This window comes from Theropithecus gelada, chromosome 5, assembly GCF_003255815.1.
Source record: "Theropithecus gelada isolate Dixy chromosome 5, Tgel_1.0, whole genome shotgun sequence".
Classification (NCBI taxonomy): Eukaryota; Metazoa; Chordata; class Mammalia; order Primates; family Cercopithecidae; genus Theropithecus; species Theropithecus gelada.
Window position 1 is genome coordinate 122429907 of NC_037672.1, and position 17879 is coordinate 122447785.

Here is a 17879-nt window from a genome sequence, read left to right on the forward strand (position 1 = left end):
ATGTATGCAATAAAACTGCCAGGAAGAATCATGTAACTAAATGACTTGGAGAACATTGAACACAAATGGTTCACAATGGGCTGTTTGAAGTTTAAAGATCTGTTGGGCCATTAAAGCCCACTAAATTTAAATTGAAACACTTATGGATAAAGTTTAGAATTCAAAACAATGTAAAAATAATAATGTTAAAATAATGTGTTTACTGTCTCATCATTCAGATATTTGTCACAAAAATAGATTAAAATGGTTTAAGCTTAGTATTTTTCAGTATATTTCAAATATTCAGGGAGAAGTTTGAGTTTTGCTATGTCTGCATGTATTTTCTAGATGTGGTGTGTATGGCCAAATTCACTTTTTAGACATGTCAGAAACCAAAAGTTATTTTCTTTACAGTAAAGTAAATGTAGACAGATTCCATGACCTGTAATTGCAGCAATTAATTTTCAGTTCCTGAGATGAGAGCTACTTCTTCTATAATATGGCAATATTTTATGTAAAAATTGTTATTTTTTTAGTTTCATCAACAATAATTATCTTCAGTTTATTTTTGATGTTGTTACTTAATATATTTGTCATTATGTATTTGAACATAAAAGCAAATTTTTCTTTTGTTATACTTTTAATTAGTTTAAAATTTATTACTTCCCTTACCCATTCATCTACCAAACTTCTTGCATTTATAAAAGAGGCTGTTCTGCTGTTTACAGCAAGGCTATAAAATTTTGGGATCATGTTCTCTTTTTGCCTCTGCAATTTAGCTGTTTACTCAAGGAAGAAGCATACGTGATGGACTAAGGATGTTCAGATACTTGATTTAATTGCTCCCATTCCTGTTGATTTGTGTGGAGATGTTAGGCCATGTAAAATGTCAGTATTTTTAATGTATTTTGATCTTAGATATGAAAGATTTTATATGCTTCTCTAGAATTAACTTCTATATCTCTGCTTGTTGGTATTTATTTTCATTCAGGTGTTTTCATAACTGCATTTCTCAATAATAATCATGTCCCCAAAAGAATAGGGATTCAATGATGAACTTTTTCACAGGAAACGCAGAAAATTTTCTTAAAAAGTAATTGAAAGTAATTATGTATGTAGACATTAATAGAAACACACATATATGCAAAATTAAAAATAAATTGTATGTGTGTATAGATAGATACTGGAATATATATATGTTATAATGTTTGAGTAAATATATACACACACAATATAATGTATATATGTATATTTATGTTGTAATGAAAGTCCTAAAAGCTCAATCTCTCTCTCTCTCTCTCTCTCTCTATATATATATATATATATATGAAGATAATGGAAATTTTTATCCTGTGAAGCCTGTGGAAGTTTAAGACAGGGGTTGAAATAGGCTGTTAACCTTGTTCTAGTCAGATTCTACAATTCTGTTTCTTTCCTGTGGGTGAATTGACCTCTGACACCTATTAGCTTTATTTATTCATATTTTTCCTGATTTTCAGACTCCTAAGTATTCTGAACTTTATAACCTCTTTGTTCACTTATGAGTAGTCTTAAGATTAAAAGCCACAACTCATAATGAGGGGGAAAAATAAACTACCTTTTCAATGATTTACTCATTGTTTATCCTAGAAATTTTTATTAAAAAGTCATTTCCTGAAAGTTATATTCATAAATATTTTCCTATGTTTCAAATTAGGCGAAGGATATTAGAGACAGTAAAGTCACAGAATACGCGTAACTGTGGTGTTTGAAAACAATGAGTTCTACATAGTAGAAAATCTCATACTCAGGTTAAATTTAACTTCTTAAAGAACTTGATGAAGTTCGAAAAAAGGCAAAAGTTAACTGAAGTATTCATAGAATAATGAGAAAGAATTGTTTTTAAGAAAAGAGTAAAAGGGTGATTAAATTGTTCTAGACGACTTTTTCCAAAAATGAACATCACTTCTCATAGGCAGAATTCAGAAACCTGGATAGTTGAAATTAACATTAGAAATATAGAAGCTAATTGTAAGTAATTCAGGTTAGTCAGTAGATATTTGCTAGTCCCAGAATATACATCTTTAGTAAAGATAGATTATCTACATGTACAGTATGTTTTTATCATACTATCCTGTAATTTTTCCAATGTCATTAGGATAAGATGCAAAAATGTACATGTCATTATAGGCCAGAGAAGAAAACACCACTCAGGCAGAAACTGACTTCTTTCTGTTTTCACTGCTTATTTGTTATTTACCTTTCGTTACTAAAACAATAAGATGATGTATATGCTCCACATCATTTCTGTTATAAGAATCTCTGCAATCGTTTTCTGAAATGAGGATTTAGAAACCATTTTTAAACTAAAAAATGACACATGATCCTAAGAAAAATCAACAGTATCTAAATACAGTCCAATAATATCATGAACATTTATATTTGAAAAACTTTGTGTATAATTTTACTGCTAACAATTTCTCTAAAAATACTTTTTTGAAACATTAAATATGTTTAATAAAATTTGAAAGATAACTATTATCTCAAAGGTCATTACTTAGCTAGATGCTTAATAGGAATTAATAAGTATTTACTGATTTTGACACGAAATATAAAAAAAGTACACTTACAGCATTCATGACTAATGCCATACATCAGAAAATGTTATTACCCTTTGTTGAAAATTGGTTCAGCCTCCCTAAATTACTGAAGTTACAAATGTTTGGCTAATAGTATAATGTGTGGCACTGTTAGTGTTGGACAATCAAGAATTATATGATAGAAACAAGGAAATATACAGAAAAATATCTGCTCTCTGGAATATTTTTCTCCTCTTTACTTTTGTAATTTAACATGTCAACACCCTAGCAAATAGCAAGCAGTATATAGATCATTTGCTCACAGGATTTCCTAAAGTGTGTTTGGGTGCATGGTATATCAAACATGCCAAAATACTTGCCAAAAGTTTTGCCGTAGCTTGTTCTGCAATCAGTATATGCTTAAGATATTTTTTTTCTTCCCTTTAATTTCAGGCATCAACTCTCAATTGGCTTATAGCATTGCTTCAGGTGATAGTCTTGGGCAGTTTACTGTTGACAAGAATGGTGTACTCAAAGTCCTAAAAGCTTTGGATCGGGAAAGTCAGTCCTTCTACAACTTGGTTGTTCAGGTGCATGACCTGCCACAGATTCCAGCCTCCAGATTCACAAGCACTGCTCAAGTCTCCATTATTTTGTTGGATGTAAATGATAACCCACCAACATTTCTTTCCCCTAAATTGACATACATTCCAGAAAATACACCTATTGATACTGTTGTTTTCAAAGCTCAAGCATCTGACCCAGATAGTGGCCCAAACAGCTATATTGAGTACACTCTGCTGAACCCTTTGGGAAACAAGTTCAGTATTGGGACCATTGATGGTGAAGTGAGGCTCACTGGAGAACTGGACAGAGAAGAGGTTTCTAATTATACTCTAACAGTGGTGGCTACAGACAAAGGTCAACCATCTCTCTCTTCATCTACAGAGGTTATAGTTATGGTACTTGACATCAATGATAACAACCCCATCTTTGCACAAACTTTGTATAAAGTGGAGATTAATGAAAACACACTTACTGGAACAGATATAATACAAGTGTTTGCGGCAGATGGAGATGAAGGCACAAATGGACAGGTTCGCTATGGCATTGTTAATGGTAATACCAATCAGGAATTTCGGATAGACTCTGTCACAGGTGCCATCACTGTTGCTAAACCTTTGGATAGAGAAAAGACCCCTACCTACCATTTAACTGTTCAGGCAGCAGATCGAGGCAGCACACCGAGAACTGATACCTCCACGGTCAGCATTGTTCTACTGGATATTAATGACTTTGTTCCTGTATTTGAGCTATCTCCGTATTCTGTAAATGTCCCTGAGAATTTACGGACGCTACCCAGAACAATTCTTCAGGTCAGTATATTTAAATAAAGCAAGTGTTGTCTTAATTATAAGACATATATTTGAAAACCTTCCCTCTTCTACAGTGTTTATGCTTCCCCTGTTCTCTCCTCATTCTCAACCAGAAATGCTCAATTGCAGATATAGCAAATTTTGAAAAGGAAAGGTTTATAAACATCATATCTAACAACCTCTTAATTTCCTCATCAATGAAACTATTGTGTTTTACTAGCTTTCTTTTGTGTATACTCATGTTTCACACATTTATGTATTTGTGTTTTTGAATTTTGTTCCACAAGGATAATATCTGTACATAGTAAAAAATAAAATGATGGAAATGTTTGAAAAATTTGTTACAAATACTGCTCTACTCTTTTCCTTCATATATTTAACTACCTAGGTGAAACTGTTCTTAAAAATTTTTATGACGCCTTCCAAAAATGCTGTGCATTAGCTTTATGCATATTTTTACACAAATAGACTCGGATGATACATACTATAGTGTGCCATTTTTATTTTTTACTTGAAAATCTTAAAATATATCTTTGGAATCTCTTAACATGGTTTTACCTCGTTTTTTTTTAATGCAGGCATTTTATTTCATGAGATGCATTGTTTGTTTTACTCACATCATGATATGTACTATTCTCTAGGTGGTGGCAAGAGATGATGATCAAGGATCTAACAGCAAACTCTCATATGTTCTGTTTGGTGGTAATGAAGACAACACTTTTACTCTCTCAGCCAGTGGAGAACTTGGAGTAACACAGAGTCTGGATAGGGAAACAAAAGAGCAGTTTGTCTTAATGGTTACAGCTATAGATGGAGGTAAGTCCATTACAACCTTGTTCATTTGTAAATAATTTCTAGGCCAGGCACGGTGGCTCACGCCTGTAACCCCAGCACTTTGGGAGGCCGAGGTGGATGGATTACCTGAGATCAGGAGTTCAAGACCAGCCTGACCAACATGGTGAAACCCCATCACTACTAAAAATACAAACATTAGCTGGACATGGTGGTGTAAGCCTGTAATCCCAGTTACTCAGGGGACTGAGGCAGGAGAATCACTTGAACCCAGGAGGCAGAGGTTGCAGTGAGCTGAGATCGTGCCACTGTTCTCCAGCCTGGGCAACAAGAACGAAATTCGTCTCAAAATAAATAAATTAATTAAATAATAATAATTTCTTCATAATATGAGTATGAAGTATTTTGTTTGCCATTAAATGAAATATTTGTTCACTTTTACTAATGCTCGAAATTCTGATTGCCTCTGTATTATTGATGGCACATAATTCACTTTATGACATTTATATATAAGTGACAAAGGCTAAAGATCGTTGCCACCTAAGCCCTATTCCCATAAAACAGAATGAATTCTTGCCCTATAAGCCGATTGAGTACCTCTGGATGTGACCTTATGCTCTACTTCCTGAGCCAGGAGTCATTTAAAGTACTTTAGCTTTGGAAACATTTAGATGGTTCCAACCACTTCTTCTCTTCTGATAGACATGGGTGAGTCAGTCTGTTAGGAGGAGCTTTCACTAGAAGGTGGCTCAGTGTTCAGTGAAGCATTGATCTAAATGTGCAGGCCGCTCAAGAACCAAGTCCTGATTCCAGGGAGCCAAACTATAAGTTCCTGATGCCATCAGCCTGGAAAATCGGGATCAGGGGGAAACTGGGACTTGGAATTATTAGTATAAGGATAAGTAACAGAAGTCTAACCCTAATTTCTATTAAATAAGAAATATGCAGATCAGATGTGTGAAGATTCTGCCCAATAGAGTAATGGAGGATCCTCAGTTGTGGAGGGTGAGCAATCAGATTATCAGTAACATTAGTATATATGGAAGCCTGTCACTCAAAGCTTTAAAAATGATACTGAAGACCATGATGGGAGGCACAAATGAGTTTCAGTGAGATTAGTATCCCAAGTCGTGGTGTTTTGGCAACTCTAAAAATGAAAGCATTAATTAAACCTTGTTTCAAAGCACAGCTCTCTATGAGCACTGTTTTTCAAGTTGCTCTGAAATAGACTGGCATTTCTGAGGCCACTGGTGGATAAATACTCAGTTAGATGTCTGAAGTTCACTTGTTATGAGTGATACAGGAAACAGAAGTTGTAAGGAAAGCTGAACTGGGTGACCTTGAAATTAATTCCCTTGGATACTCTTCATATGAATAACCACTTTTTTCAGGAGAATGTGAGTTTTAGACATCCGGTTTTAGAATCTACAGTTTAATCTTATTTTCCAGGAATGAGATCTTTGACAGAGGACTTAAAATACATATTCACTGTTTTGATTCAAAAGTCAAACTCATAGATGACATGAGAAATTTCAGAAAAATATGGCAGCTATTAGATCCCAGATGCAATGTTTTTCCTGAATCTGTAGTGTTCTAAGGACATGGAAAATATCAAAGTGTTTTTTAAAAAAAATTTGAGAGTTTAATTCTTTATCTCACAAATCACCTTTCCTTTGCATTTTTTTGAACTATTACCTTAGCCCAGAGATAGGTCAGTTTCATCAGTATGGCACGGATTGCAGTGGCAGCTTTTTAATCATGCAAACCACTAAATCTTTCAATGTGGGAGGGAGAACACATTACCATTTAAACTATCATCATGTTTTTATTTACTGACTGCATGGTTACAAAGTAGCACATCTGGAAACTCTAACTACTCCTGTCTACTACTCCAATAAGCTACAACCACACTATCATGTGTGTGGTGCTAAAAGTTACATTACTAAATTACAAAACCAGAAGAGAGTATAATAATTATATCTCATTTTTCCTGTAGATAATTAAATTGCTAAACAGACTACAATTCCATTACTGATGATATGTTGCTTAGGTATAACTGAAAGTATGGATATTCAGCCTTCATTATGCATTACTTATTGTTATTTCTTCTAGAAAGATTTACTGTACCAAGTAGAAACTCATAGGAGGCTAACACATCCACTTGTTATAGTAATACAGGTACTGCTGCAAGGTTTAAAGGAGAATTTGCTCTAAAGCAGTAATGTCATTCATATGGGTTAGGCATTCTATTGCTAAGTAGCCTTTCTTACTAGAGTTTGCCTTACTATTTTCTCATATGTGCAATAAATAAAATAATGTTTTAAATGGAGTAAGTAGCAGGAAATTATCAGGGAAACTAGAAGAGTATACTTTAAAAAATGAATTCAGATAGAAATGGAAGTATATCCTAGAGTTAAATACATAGACTTTATAGTTAAACCCCAGTTCACATCCTACCTCTGACATTCCCAGCTATATGACCTCCGACAACTTTCCTATTCCTTCATTTTTGTATCTATGATTGGAAATACTAATATCTATATGAAAGTTTGTTGATCAAATAGATAAAAGGAATTGCTTATTTTAGCTATTAATGTCAGTCAGCATGTTTGCTAGACATTTCAAGCTTAGTAAGGCCAAAGTAACACTTTTGACTTCTATTCACCTCCCTACCTTAAACGAATTGCTCTGTAGAGCATTTCACAATTGCTGAAGGCAAACCTTGTTATTATTCTTCATTCCTCTTCCTCTGTACACCATATCCAACAAATTCATTAACAAGTAGACTCAGTTTCAAAAATGTCCAAAATTGTCCTGAATGTATCCACTTTTCTTTACCCCCAATACTACCTCCTTAGTCTAAGCTAGGGGTAGTATGATAGCTTGCTAACTGCCTATCTTTTCTCCTGCATGGTGCGTTTTCCAACAGACAACACATGAACATTTAAAACTATAAATTAGATCATCATACCCCATCTCTTGCATAGAGACCCCGCAATGATTTCTAAGAATAAAATTTAAATGTCTTACCATTGACTACATGGGATTAAATAACCTAGTCTCTGTCAGTTTATCTGAACCCCTCCACCACCGCCAGTTGCCACCTTTATTTTGAGCCAGTGCCATGCACTGGCCCCAGCTCACCCTTTGTCTCCTCTCAGTTCTGCATTTAGTATCATCACCTTGTTAGATTTCAATTGGCCTACGTGGAAGTATTTTACACCATGGAAATCAGTAAATGCTTTGAATCTAGTTGGCCTGTTTCTTGAAAGCAGTTGCTAAATGTTTACTGCATACTGTCAATGCCAACCAATCAATCAGGCTTCCTTAACAATGCCAACCTTTCTGCCATGTTGGCCTTTTGCACTTGTAGTTCTGTTTGCCTGGAATTTTCTACTCTACAGCCAGCTGTTCGGTTTGGTTTGGTGGGGGAGAGGGGCATTTATGACATGGTCATTTTTTCATTGTTTTAGATAAAATGTCAACTTCTCAGAGAGGACTTATCTGACCAGCAGTGTTATGTTTGCCGTTGCCCTCTCCCCAGGGTCACTCTATCAACTTACCTCTTTGTGATTTCTGAACACAAATTCCTATCTAAAATTGTATTCTTCTACCTAAAATATATGAGTATATAGAGTTTGTTTACCTTATCCATCTCTATCAGATTTCCAGAGAAAGTGAAATTCCTAAGTCTTATTCAAAATGGGATTCTCAGAAACACTTAGAAAAGGACCTGCAACATAATAGGTGCTTAATAAATATTTGTTGAATGAATAAGTTATATTTGTTGAATAATGATAGTTATCTGAAAGACAAACTATTATTTTAATATGTAACTGTTATTTATATTTATTTAACATACTCATATTTAGTTTGTTATATATTCATTGTTTGCAGATTTTTTAAAAGAATCTTCCAAAAGAAAAAAGTGCAAATCATTTTTAACTCATGGCTGAAATTCCAGAATTTTTTGCTACATTGGCTGTGGTCATTCAAATTGACCTCTGTTTTGAAAATCAGCACAAGTGTTTAAGACTTTGTGGTGTTTAGTGTGATGTGACAAATTGCAGTCATATGTAAGGACCCAGTGAAGCATTTTATGGGTTTAATTCAGTTTCAAGTGCTTAAAATACTGCTTGAGCTGTATTCTCATGACTTTCTCCTGAACCTTCTGGCTCTGATTCAATTCTGTTATCTATTAGATGTTTCTAGACAGGTCTTATTGCTACTCTCTGCTTTACTGTCCACTTTTTCTTAGTCTGGCTCATAAGATTTAATTCAAAACCTGCATGAGCAGAAACTACATGCTTTTGAATAGTTTTCGTTCTTTTTGTTTGTTTGTTTTGGAGACGGAGTCTCGCTCTGTTGCCCAGGCTGGTGTGTAATGGCGTGATCTTGGCTCACTGCAACCTCTACCTCCTGGATTCAAGCAATTCTCCTGCCTCAGCCTCCCAAGTAACTGGGACACACTGCCATGCCTGGCTAATTTTTTTGGTATTTTAGTAGAGACAGGGTTTCACCATGTTGCCCAGGCTGGTCTCGAACTCCTGAGCACAGGCAATCCACCTGCCTTGCCCTCCTAAAGTGCTAGGTGTGAGCCACTGCGCCTGGCCTGAATAGTTTTATCATTCGACAGCTCTTTTGTACCTGGGCTTCCCAAAGCAAACAATTGTGAATCTTTCATATCTCCCGAATATCTAAGTACCCTCTAAGCACAAGTGGCAGTTGGTTTCACATAGCTTAAATATAAGGGCCCATCATTTCACATCAACTTAATATGAAAAATTTACTTGTTTTAAATTTTATTATGGAAATTTTGGTGTTCGCATAAATTATTCCAACAGATATATATTTATTCAAGTAATTTGTCCAGACCTTTTAGAACTTTTTTAACTCCAGATGAGATTATGCCCTCAAAAATAAATTTAAATGCTGTGAGGCATTAATATCTGCCACTACTGTTTCAGGGAACTGAATTAGTGTGCAAGAGAGCAGTAAAACAAACTGGTATGACAGTTTCGGGATGTTACAGTTATATTCAGTGTATATTTTGGAGGAGTTTTTAAACAAAGCTACATATGAAAAAATTCTAAGTTAGAGAAATCTGACATTAAGTGATGATTTTTTTTGGCCAGGAGGTTTCTTGGAGATGAGCCAGTTCACTTCCTTTATTTTCCAGATAAGAAAATTGAAGCCTGGGTTAGATAAGCAGTGTGCTAGAACTTGCAGACCCAGGTAGTGGCAAAGTCAAGTATAATATTTAGAATTTCTGGCTTTCAACTAAATTCTTGCTCATCCATATCATATGTATTACATATTTTTAAGGAAATCAGGATATTCCTTAAAACATATTGCTAACTCTCACTATGACATAAACTTATAAAAATGCAATTTTAAACATCTTTTTTAATAATTTATTCATTTCACTTCAATAAATGAAACATTCAACTGCTATTTTTCTTTCCCTAAATAAATAAATGTTTGAAAACATTTTTAAGTGAAGCCAAATTAAGTGGAATCAGTAATTTTAAATATTGGTATTTTGAAAATAAGCTTAAATTTAGACATTGTTTAAATTTAATTGTTAAATAAAGAAGATAGAATTTGTTAGGCTTTATGCCTAGAAGATGATAATATTGGTAATTATCACTGCCAATTATCATTTTGCATTAATTAAAATCAAACTATGATGCTAATTTAATGCACTTTATAAATAAGTTCTTATTACAGTTAACGATATGGTTTGCCTGTGTCCCCACCAAATCTCATCTTGAATTGTGATTCCCATAATCCCTGTATGTCATGGGAGGAACCTGGGGGGAAGTTATTGAATCATGGAGGCAGTTACCTCCGTGCTGTTCTCTTGATAGTGAGTGAGTTCTTACGAGATCTAATGGTTTTATAAGAGGCTTTTCCCCCTTTGGTCAGCACTTCTCTCTCCTGTCACCATGTGAAGAAAGATGTGATTGCTTCCCTCTCTGCTGTGATTGTAAGTTTCCTGAGGCCTTCTCAGCCATGCCGAACTGTAGGTCAATTAATCCTCTTTCCTTTGTAAATTACCCAGTCTTGGGTATGTCTTTATTAGCAGCATGAAAGCAGATTAATATAGGTTACTGATATCGTAGAGTAGGGCACTGCTATAAAAATACCCAAAAATGTGAAAGTGACTTTGGAACTGGGTAACCGGCAGAGATGTGAAGAGTTTGGAGGGCTCAGAATAAGAGAGAAAAATGTTGGAAAGTTTGGAACTTCCTACAGACTTTTTGAATGGCTTTGACCAAAATGCTGAGGTGGTATGGAAAATGAAGTCCAGTCTGAGGTGGTCACAGATGGAGATGAGGAACTTCTTGGAAACTAGAGCAAAGGTCACCCTTGCTACGCAAAGAGACTGGCGCCATTTTGCCCCTGCCCTAGAGATCTGTGGAACTTTGAACTTGAGAGAGATGATTTAAAGTAACTGGCAGAAGAAATTTCTAAATGACAAAGCATTTAAGATGAAGCAGAGCATAAAAGTTTGGAAAATTTGCAGCCTGACATTGCAATATAAGAGAAAAACCCATTTTCTGGGGGAGAAATTCAAGCCCACTGCAGAAATTTGCATAGGTAACCAGGAGCCAAATGATAATCACGAAGACAGTGGGGAAAATGTCTCCAAGGCATATCAGAGACCTTCTCGACAGCCTCTCCCATCACAGGCCAGGAGGCCTCGGAGGAAAAAAATGGTTTCCTTGGGTGGCCCTAGGGCACCACTGCTGTGTACAACCTAGGGAGGTGTTACCCCGCATCCCAGTTGCTCTAGCTGTGGCTAAAAGGGGCCAAGGTTCAGCTCAGGCTGTTGCTTCAGAGGGTACAAACCCCAGGCCTTGGAAGTTTCCACATGGTGTTGAGCCTGCAAGTGCACAGAGGTCAAGAAGTGAGGTTTGGAAACCTCTGCCTAAATTTCAGAGAATGTATGGAAACACCTGGATGTCCAGGCAGAAGTTTAATCAAGGGCAGAGCCTTCATGGAGAACCTCTGCTAGAGCAGTGTGAAAGGGAAATGTCGGGTTGGAGCCCCCACACAGGGCATTGCCTCATGGAGCTGTGAGAAGAAGGCCATGCAGCTGGAAAAGCTGTAGGCACTCACCATCAGCCCATGAAGGTAGCTGGGAGTGGGGCTGTACCCTGCAAAGCCACAGGGACAGAGCTGCCCAAGACTATAGGAGCCCACATCTTGCATCAGCGTACCCTGGATGTGAGACATGGAGTCAAAGGAGATCAATTGGAGCTTTAAGCTTTATCTGTTCCGCTGAATTTTAGACTTTTGGGGGCCTGTAGCCCCTTTGTTTTTGCCAATTTTTCCCATTTGGAATGGGTATATTTACCCGATGCCTGCCCCCCTTTATATCTATGAAGTAACTATTTTGCTTTTGATTTTACAGGCTCATGGGTAGAAGGGATGTACCTTTTCTCAGATGAGACTTTGGACTTGGACTTTTGAGTTAATGCTGAGATAAGTTAAGACTTTGGGAGACTCTTGGAAAGGCATGATTGTGTTTTGAAATGTGAGGACATGAGATTTGAGAGGGGCCAGGGACAGAATGATATGGTTTGACTGTGTGCCCACCCCAATCTCATCTTGAATTGTAGTTCCCTTAATCCCCACATGTCCTGAGAGGGACCTAGTGGGAGATAATTAAATCATGGGGGCAGTTACCTCCATGCCGTTCTCCTAATAGTGAGTGAGTTCTCAGGAGATGTGATGGTTTTATGAGGGCTTCACCCCACTTCACTCTGCACATCTCATTCTTCTCTCTCCTGCTGCCTTGTGAATAACGACATGTTTGCTTCTGCTTCTGCCATGATTATAAATTTCTTGAGGCCTCCCCAGCTCTGAGTAATTGTGAGTTAATTAAGCCTCTTTCCTTTATAAATTGCCCAGTACCAGGTATGTCGTTATAGCAGTGTGAGAACAGATTAACACAGTCAGTGATACTATTACACTTCTATGGGCTTATTGATATTTAACGATTCTCTCTTTTTTTGGATACATCTAAAATAAATTTATACTTATATATATATGGGACAGGATTTTTTAATATATTATTAATCTAACATGGACTGTCTTTTCTTTCTTTATTTTTATTTTTTTATTATACTTTATATTCTACAGTACAAGTGCACAATGTGCAGGTTTGTTACATATATATACATGTGTGATGTTGGTGTGCTGCACCCATTAACTCATCATTTACATTATATCTCCAAATACTATCCCTCCCCCGTCTCCCAATCCCACAACTGGCCCCCATGTGTGACATTGCCCTTCTTGTGTCCAAGTGTTCTCATTGTTCAATTCCCACCCATGAGTGAGAACATGCGGTGTTTGGTTTTCTGTTCTTGCGATAGTTTGCTGAGAATGATGATTTCCAGCTGCATCCATGTCCCTGCAAAGGACATGAACTCATCTTTTTTATGGCTGCATAATATTCCATGGAGTATATGTGCCACATTTTCTTAATCTAGTCTGTCATTGGTGGACATTTGGGTTGGTTCCAAGTCTTTGCTGTTGTGAATAGTGCCGCAATAAACATACGTGTGCATGTGTCTTTATAGCAGCATGATTTATAATCCTTTGGGTATATACCAAGTAATGGGATGGCTGGATCAAATGGTATTTCTAGTTCTAGATCTTTGAGGAATCGCCACACTGTCTTCCACAATGATTGAACTAGTTTACAGTTCTACCAACAGTGTAAAAGTGTTCCTATTTCTCCACATCCTCTCCAGCACCTGTTGTTTCCTGACTTGTAATGATTGCCATTCTAACTGGTGTGAGATGGTATCTCATTGTGGTTTTGATTTGCATTTCTCTGATGGATAGTGATGATGAGCATTTTTTCATGTGTCTGTTGGCTGCATAAATGTGTTCTTTTGAAAAGTGTCTGTTCATATCCTTTGCCTACTTTTTGATGGGGTTGTTTATTTTTTTTCTTGTAAATTTGTTTGAGTTCCTTGTACTTTCTGGATATTAGCCCTTTGTCAGATGAGTAGATTACAAACATTTTCTCCCATTCTGTGGGTTGCTTGTTCACTCTGATGGTAGTTTCTTTTGCTGTGCAGAAGTTCTTTAATTTAATTAGATCCCATTTGTCAATTTTGGCTTTTGTTGCCATTGCTTTTAGTGTACCAATAACAGGCTCTGAAACTGAGGCAATAATTAATAGCCTACCAACCAAAAAAAGTCCAGGACCAGACAGCTTCACAGGCAAATTCTACCAGAGGTACAAGGAGGAGCTGCTACCATTCCTTTTGAAATTATTCCAATCAATAGAAAAGGAGAGAATCCTCCCTAATTCATTCTATGAGACCAACATCATCCTGATACCAAAGCCTGGCAGAGACACCACAAAAAAAGAGAATTTTACACCAATATTCCTGATGAACATCGATGCAAAAATCTTCAGTAAAACACTGGCAAACCGAATCCAGCAGCACATCAAAAAGCTTATCCACCATGATCAAGTGGGCTTCATCCCTGGGATGCACGGCTGGTTCAACATACGAAAATCAGTAAACGTAATCCAGCATATAAACCGAACCAAAGACAAAAACCACATGATTATCTCAATAGATGCAGAAAAGGCCTTTGACAAAATTCAACAGCCCTTCATACTAAAAACTCTCAATAAATTCAGTATTGATGGACCATATCTCAAAATAATAAGAGGTATTTATGACAAAATCACAGCCAATATCATACTGAATGGGCAAAAACTGTAACCATTCCCCTTGAAAACTGGCACAAGACAGGGATGCCCTCTCTCACCACTCCTGTTCAACATAGTGTTGGAAATTCTGGCCAGGGCAATCAGACAGGAGAAAGAAATAAAAGGTATTCAATTAGGAAAAGAAGTAGTCAGATTGTTCCTGTTTGCAGATGACATGATTGTATATTTAGAAAACCCCATCGTCTCAGCCCAAAGTCTCCTTAAGCTGACAAGCAACTTCAGCAAAGTCTCAGGATACAAAATCAATGTGCAAAAATCACTAGCATTCTTATATATCAATAACAGGCAGAGAGCCAAATCGTGAGTGAACTCCCATTCACAATTGCTTCACAGGGAATAAAATACCTAGGAATCCAGCTTACAAGGGATGTGAAGGACCTCTTCAAGGAGAACTACAAACCATTGCTCAACAAAATAAAAGAGGACACAAACAAATGGAAGAACATTCCATGCTCATGGATAGGAAGAATCAGTATCGTGAAAATGGCCATACTGCCCAAGGTAATTTATGGATTCAATGCCAACCCCATTAAGCTACCAGTGACTTTCTTCACAGAATTGGAAAAAACTACTTTAAAGTTCACATGGAACCAAAAAACAGCCCACATTGCCAAGACAGTCCTAAGCCAAAAGAACAAAGCTGGAGGCATCACGCTACCTGACTTCAAACTATACTACAAGGCTACAGTAACCAAAACAGCATGATACTGGTACCAAAACAGAGATAGAGATCAATGGAATAGAACGTAACCCTCAGAAATAATACCACACACTTACAACCATCTGATCTTTGACAAACCTGGCAAAAACAAGAAATGGGGAAAGGATTCCCTATTTAATAATTGGTGCTGGGAAAACTGGCTAACCATAAATAGAAAGCTGAAACTGGATCCCTTCCTTACACCTTATACGAAAATTAATTCAAGATGGATTAGAGACTTAAATGTTAGACCTAAAACCATAGAAACCCTAGAAGAAAACCTAGACAATACCATTCAGGACTTAGGCATGGGCAAAGACTTTATGTCTAAAACAACAAGTCTCTGAACATTGCTTTCTCACAAAATGTTTATGGAGCACTCTACTCCAAATATTATTCTAAGTCCTGAAGATATGCTGGTGAAGAGGTTTCTGTCTTTATACAGCTTACATTACAATCACAAAAATAGACAGTAGAAATTAAACAATATAATATATAGATTGGGAGTGTTATGAAACATGATGCAGTTAAATAAAGCAGATTAACTGTCTAGAGAGTGTTAAGTAGTTACATATTTTACCCATTTGGAAAGTTAAATCTTTGGACTTGATGATAGTATTGGAAGTATAGGAAGCTACAAAAAGGCATGAATCAGGCCCGAATACTAGAATATTGGGATGAGCAATTTGGAGATGGGGAGAAAAAAGATTTTAGGGCAAATTAGCAAACTTAGTTTCTGGACATACTACATTTGAAATAATATAACTAATTGCAATGTCAAGTAGAAAGTTAAATATAAAAGTTTAGTTCTCAGGGAAGACATTCAAGTAGAGATACATCGCAGGAAGTCATAAACATTAGATGATATTCATTATATGCACACTTAGTGCTTGTAAGGTCCAGAATATGTACTATATTATCTCATTTAATCTCACAATAGCCCTGAAAGTTAGGCACTAGTATCTCAATTTTATGGATTTATAAAACAACCAACAAAAATTTGTGTTATAAAAGATAAACAACTTGTAGTGCCCATTCACCTGTTTCTCAGTGACTGCAGGATTTGAGGCCAATTCACTTCACAGGGGATGATTACTTAACAATTATTTACCAATTTCCAAATGTCAGCCTGTCTACCATATTGTTTTATATAGACTATGTTTATATGAATTTCTTCTCTTTGGATTAAATTTTATTTTTATATTAAAGAGAACATTGTTTTAGGAAGCAAAATATCTTGTGTTTCTCTGTAAGTAAAATACCTGGTAAAGTCATAATATTCATAAATTAGAAATCATAGCATTATTCCACTCCATAAATAAAAAAAATGTGTATCCAAGGGTTTTATTAAGTATAAAGTGCAAAGAAATCTTAGATATTATACTATGAATATACAATACATATGATATACACATACCTCCATAGACAATACAGTCAGTTGGGCTGTATGTTTGCATTGAATTTGTGGGTAGGAGATTAATCTGTGCACAAATTAAATATGTTATCCCTTGTCCTTTATAGATAATTCACAGTCTGTTATACTAAAGGAATATAGAGATTCTGGCTCTAGATTTGGCACAAAAGTTTAGTTATGAAATATTTATGTGTCAGCATAGTAGGTCTTCAGGGAACAGTTCAGTTATTAGCATTTCTAATTAAGGGTATTTATCATTCAACTGAAAGGGAATAAATTTCATTCTTATGCAGGGATTGAAATTTGCTTTTTAATGGAGGGAAACATGCTGCTTTTGCAAAGTTAATGCTAAAAGCTAAAAGGACTGATCATCATGCTTTATTTTATTGGTGAGCACCTGATACCATTTTGAATTAATGTTGTCTGTCACATTATTTATTTGAAGCTGGTCATTGCATTATAAATGGCTCTGTAATCAAAAGAGAGGTCAGAATTGTGTAATATGACATTTTACATCTGAAGATAATTGTTTTTAAATATTCCAGAAAGATCACATTTTGTCAATATTATTTGTGGGAATGTATGATAGAAAAGTTTGCCTTGTCTGTTATGATGAACATTTTCAATAATGAAAATTGCATGAAAATGTTTAAGGGCCCAATAATTCTATAAATCAAATCGTGCTAGAGTTGCCTTCAATTACCGGACATGAAATGCATTTGACTTAATTTTATTTTTGGGTCTAGGGTAGCTTTCATTATTTCCACTGGCATATTTGTTATAGATGGGAATCTTGTTTCCAAAGTTGATAATTGGTTATTGTTTTAATTCCTCTTACCTATAGCAGACTTTATATGAAGTTTGTTAGTGATCGAAGTATTATTCTAAATCATTTATTTAAATAGCATTCTTTTAAATCAGCTATTCTTTAGTCAGAAAAAAAATATTTCTACATAGAATTTTATTTGTGTTTTCTTAAGATAAAACTCCAAAAACATTTAATTTCCAAAATTCTATTGAATAAGAGCTAAACTTGCCATCAGGTTCCATAGAATTGAAATTTGATAAAATAGTTTCAATCTATTATTCATTTACTCCATGTAAACTATAAATCTGAGTGTACAAAGTGAATTAAACTTTGAAATGGCAGTAAGCTATGTTTAATATTTATGATAAAATTTATATAAACTGAGTGATAAAGATTATATAAAATCAAAACCAACCTGATTTCATTATGAGGATTTTATTATTTTCAAAGAAGTTTTCTAATTTTATATTTTTAAAACAATTC

The 17879-nt window shown here is 35.6% G+C and overlaps 1 protein-coding gene across 3 annotated transcripts in view; it reads left to right on the forward strand.

Annotated features, from left to right (window-relative positions):
* FAT4 (FAT atypical cadherin 4) overlaps nucleotides 1-17879 on the forward strand; it is a 191759-nt gene that overhangs the window by 107527 nt on the left and 66353 nt on the right. For all 3 annotated transcript variants that reach the window (XM_025386034.1, XM_025386035.1, XM_025386036.1), the window contains exons 5-6: nucleotides 2991-3913; nucleotides 4555-4729. In XM_025386034.1, the coding sequence (XP_025241819.1) occupies nucleotides 2991-3913; nucleotides 4555-4729 (1098 nt within the window). The remainder of the gene's footprint in view (nucleotides 1-2990; nucleotides 3914-4554; nucleotides 4730-17879) is intronic.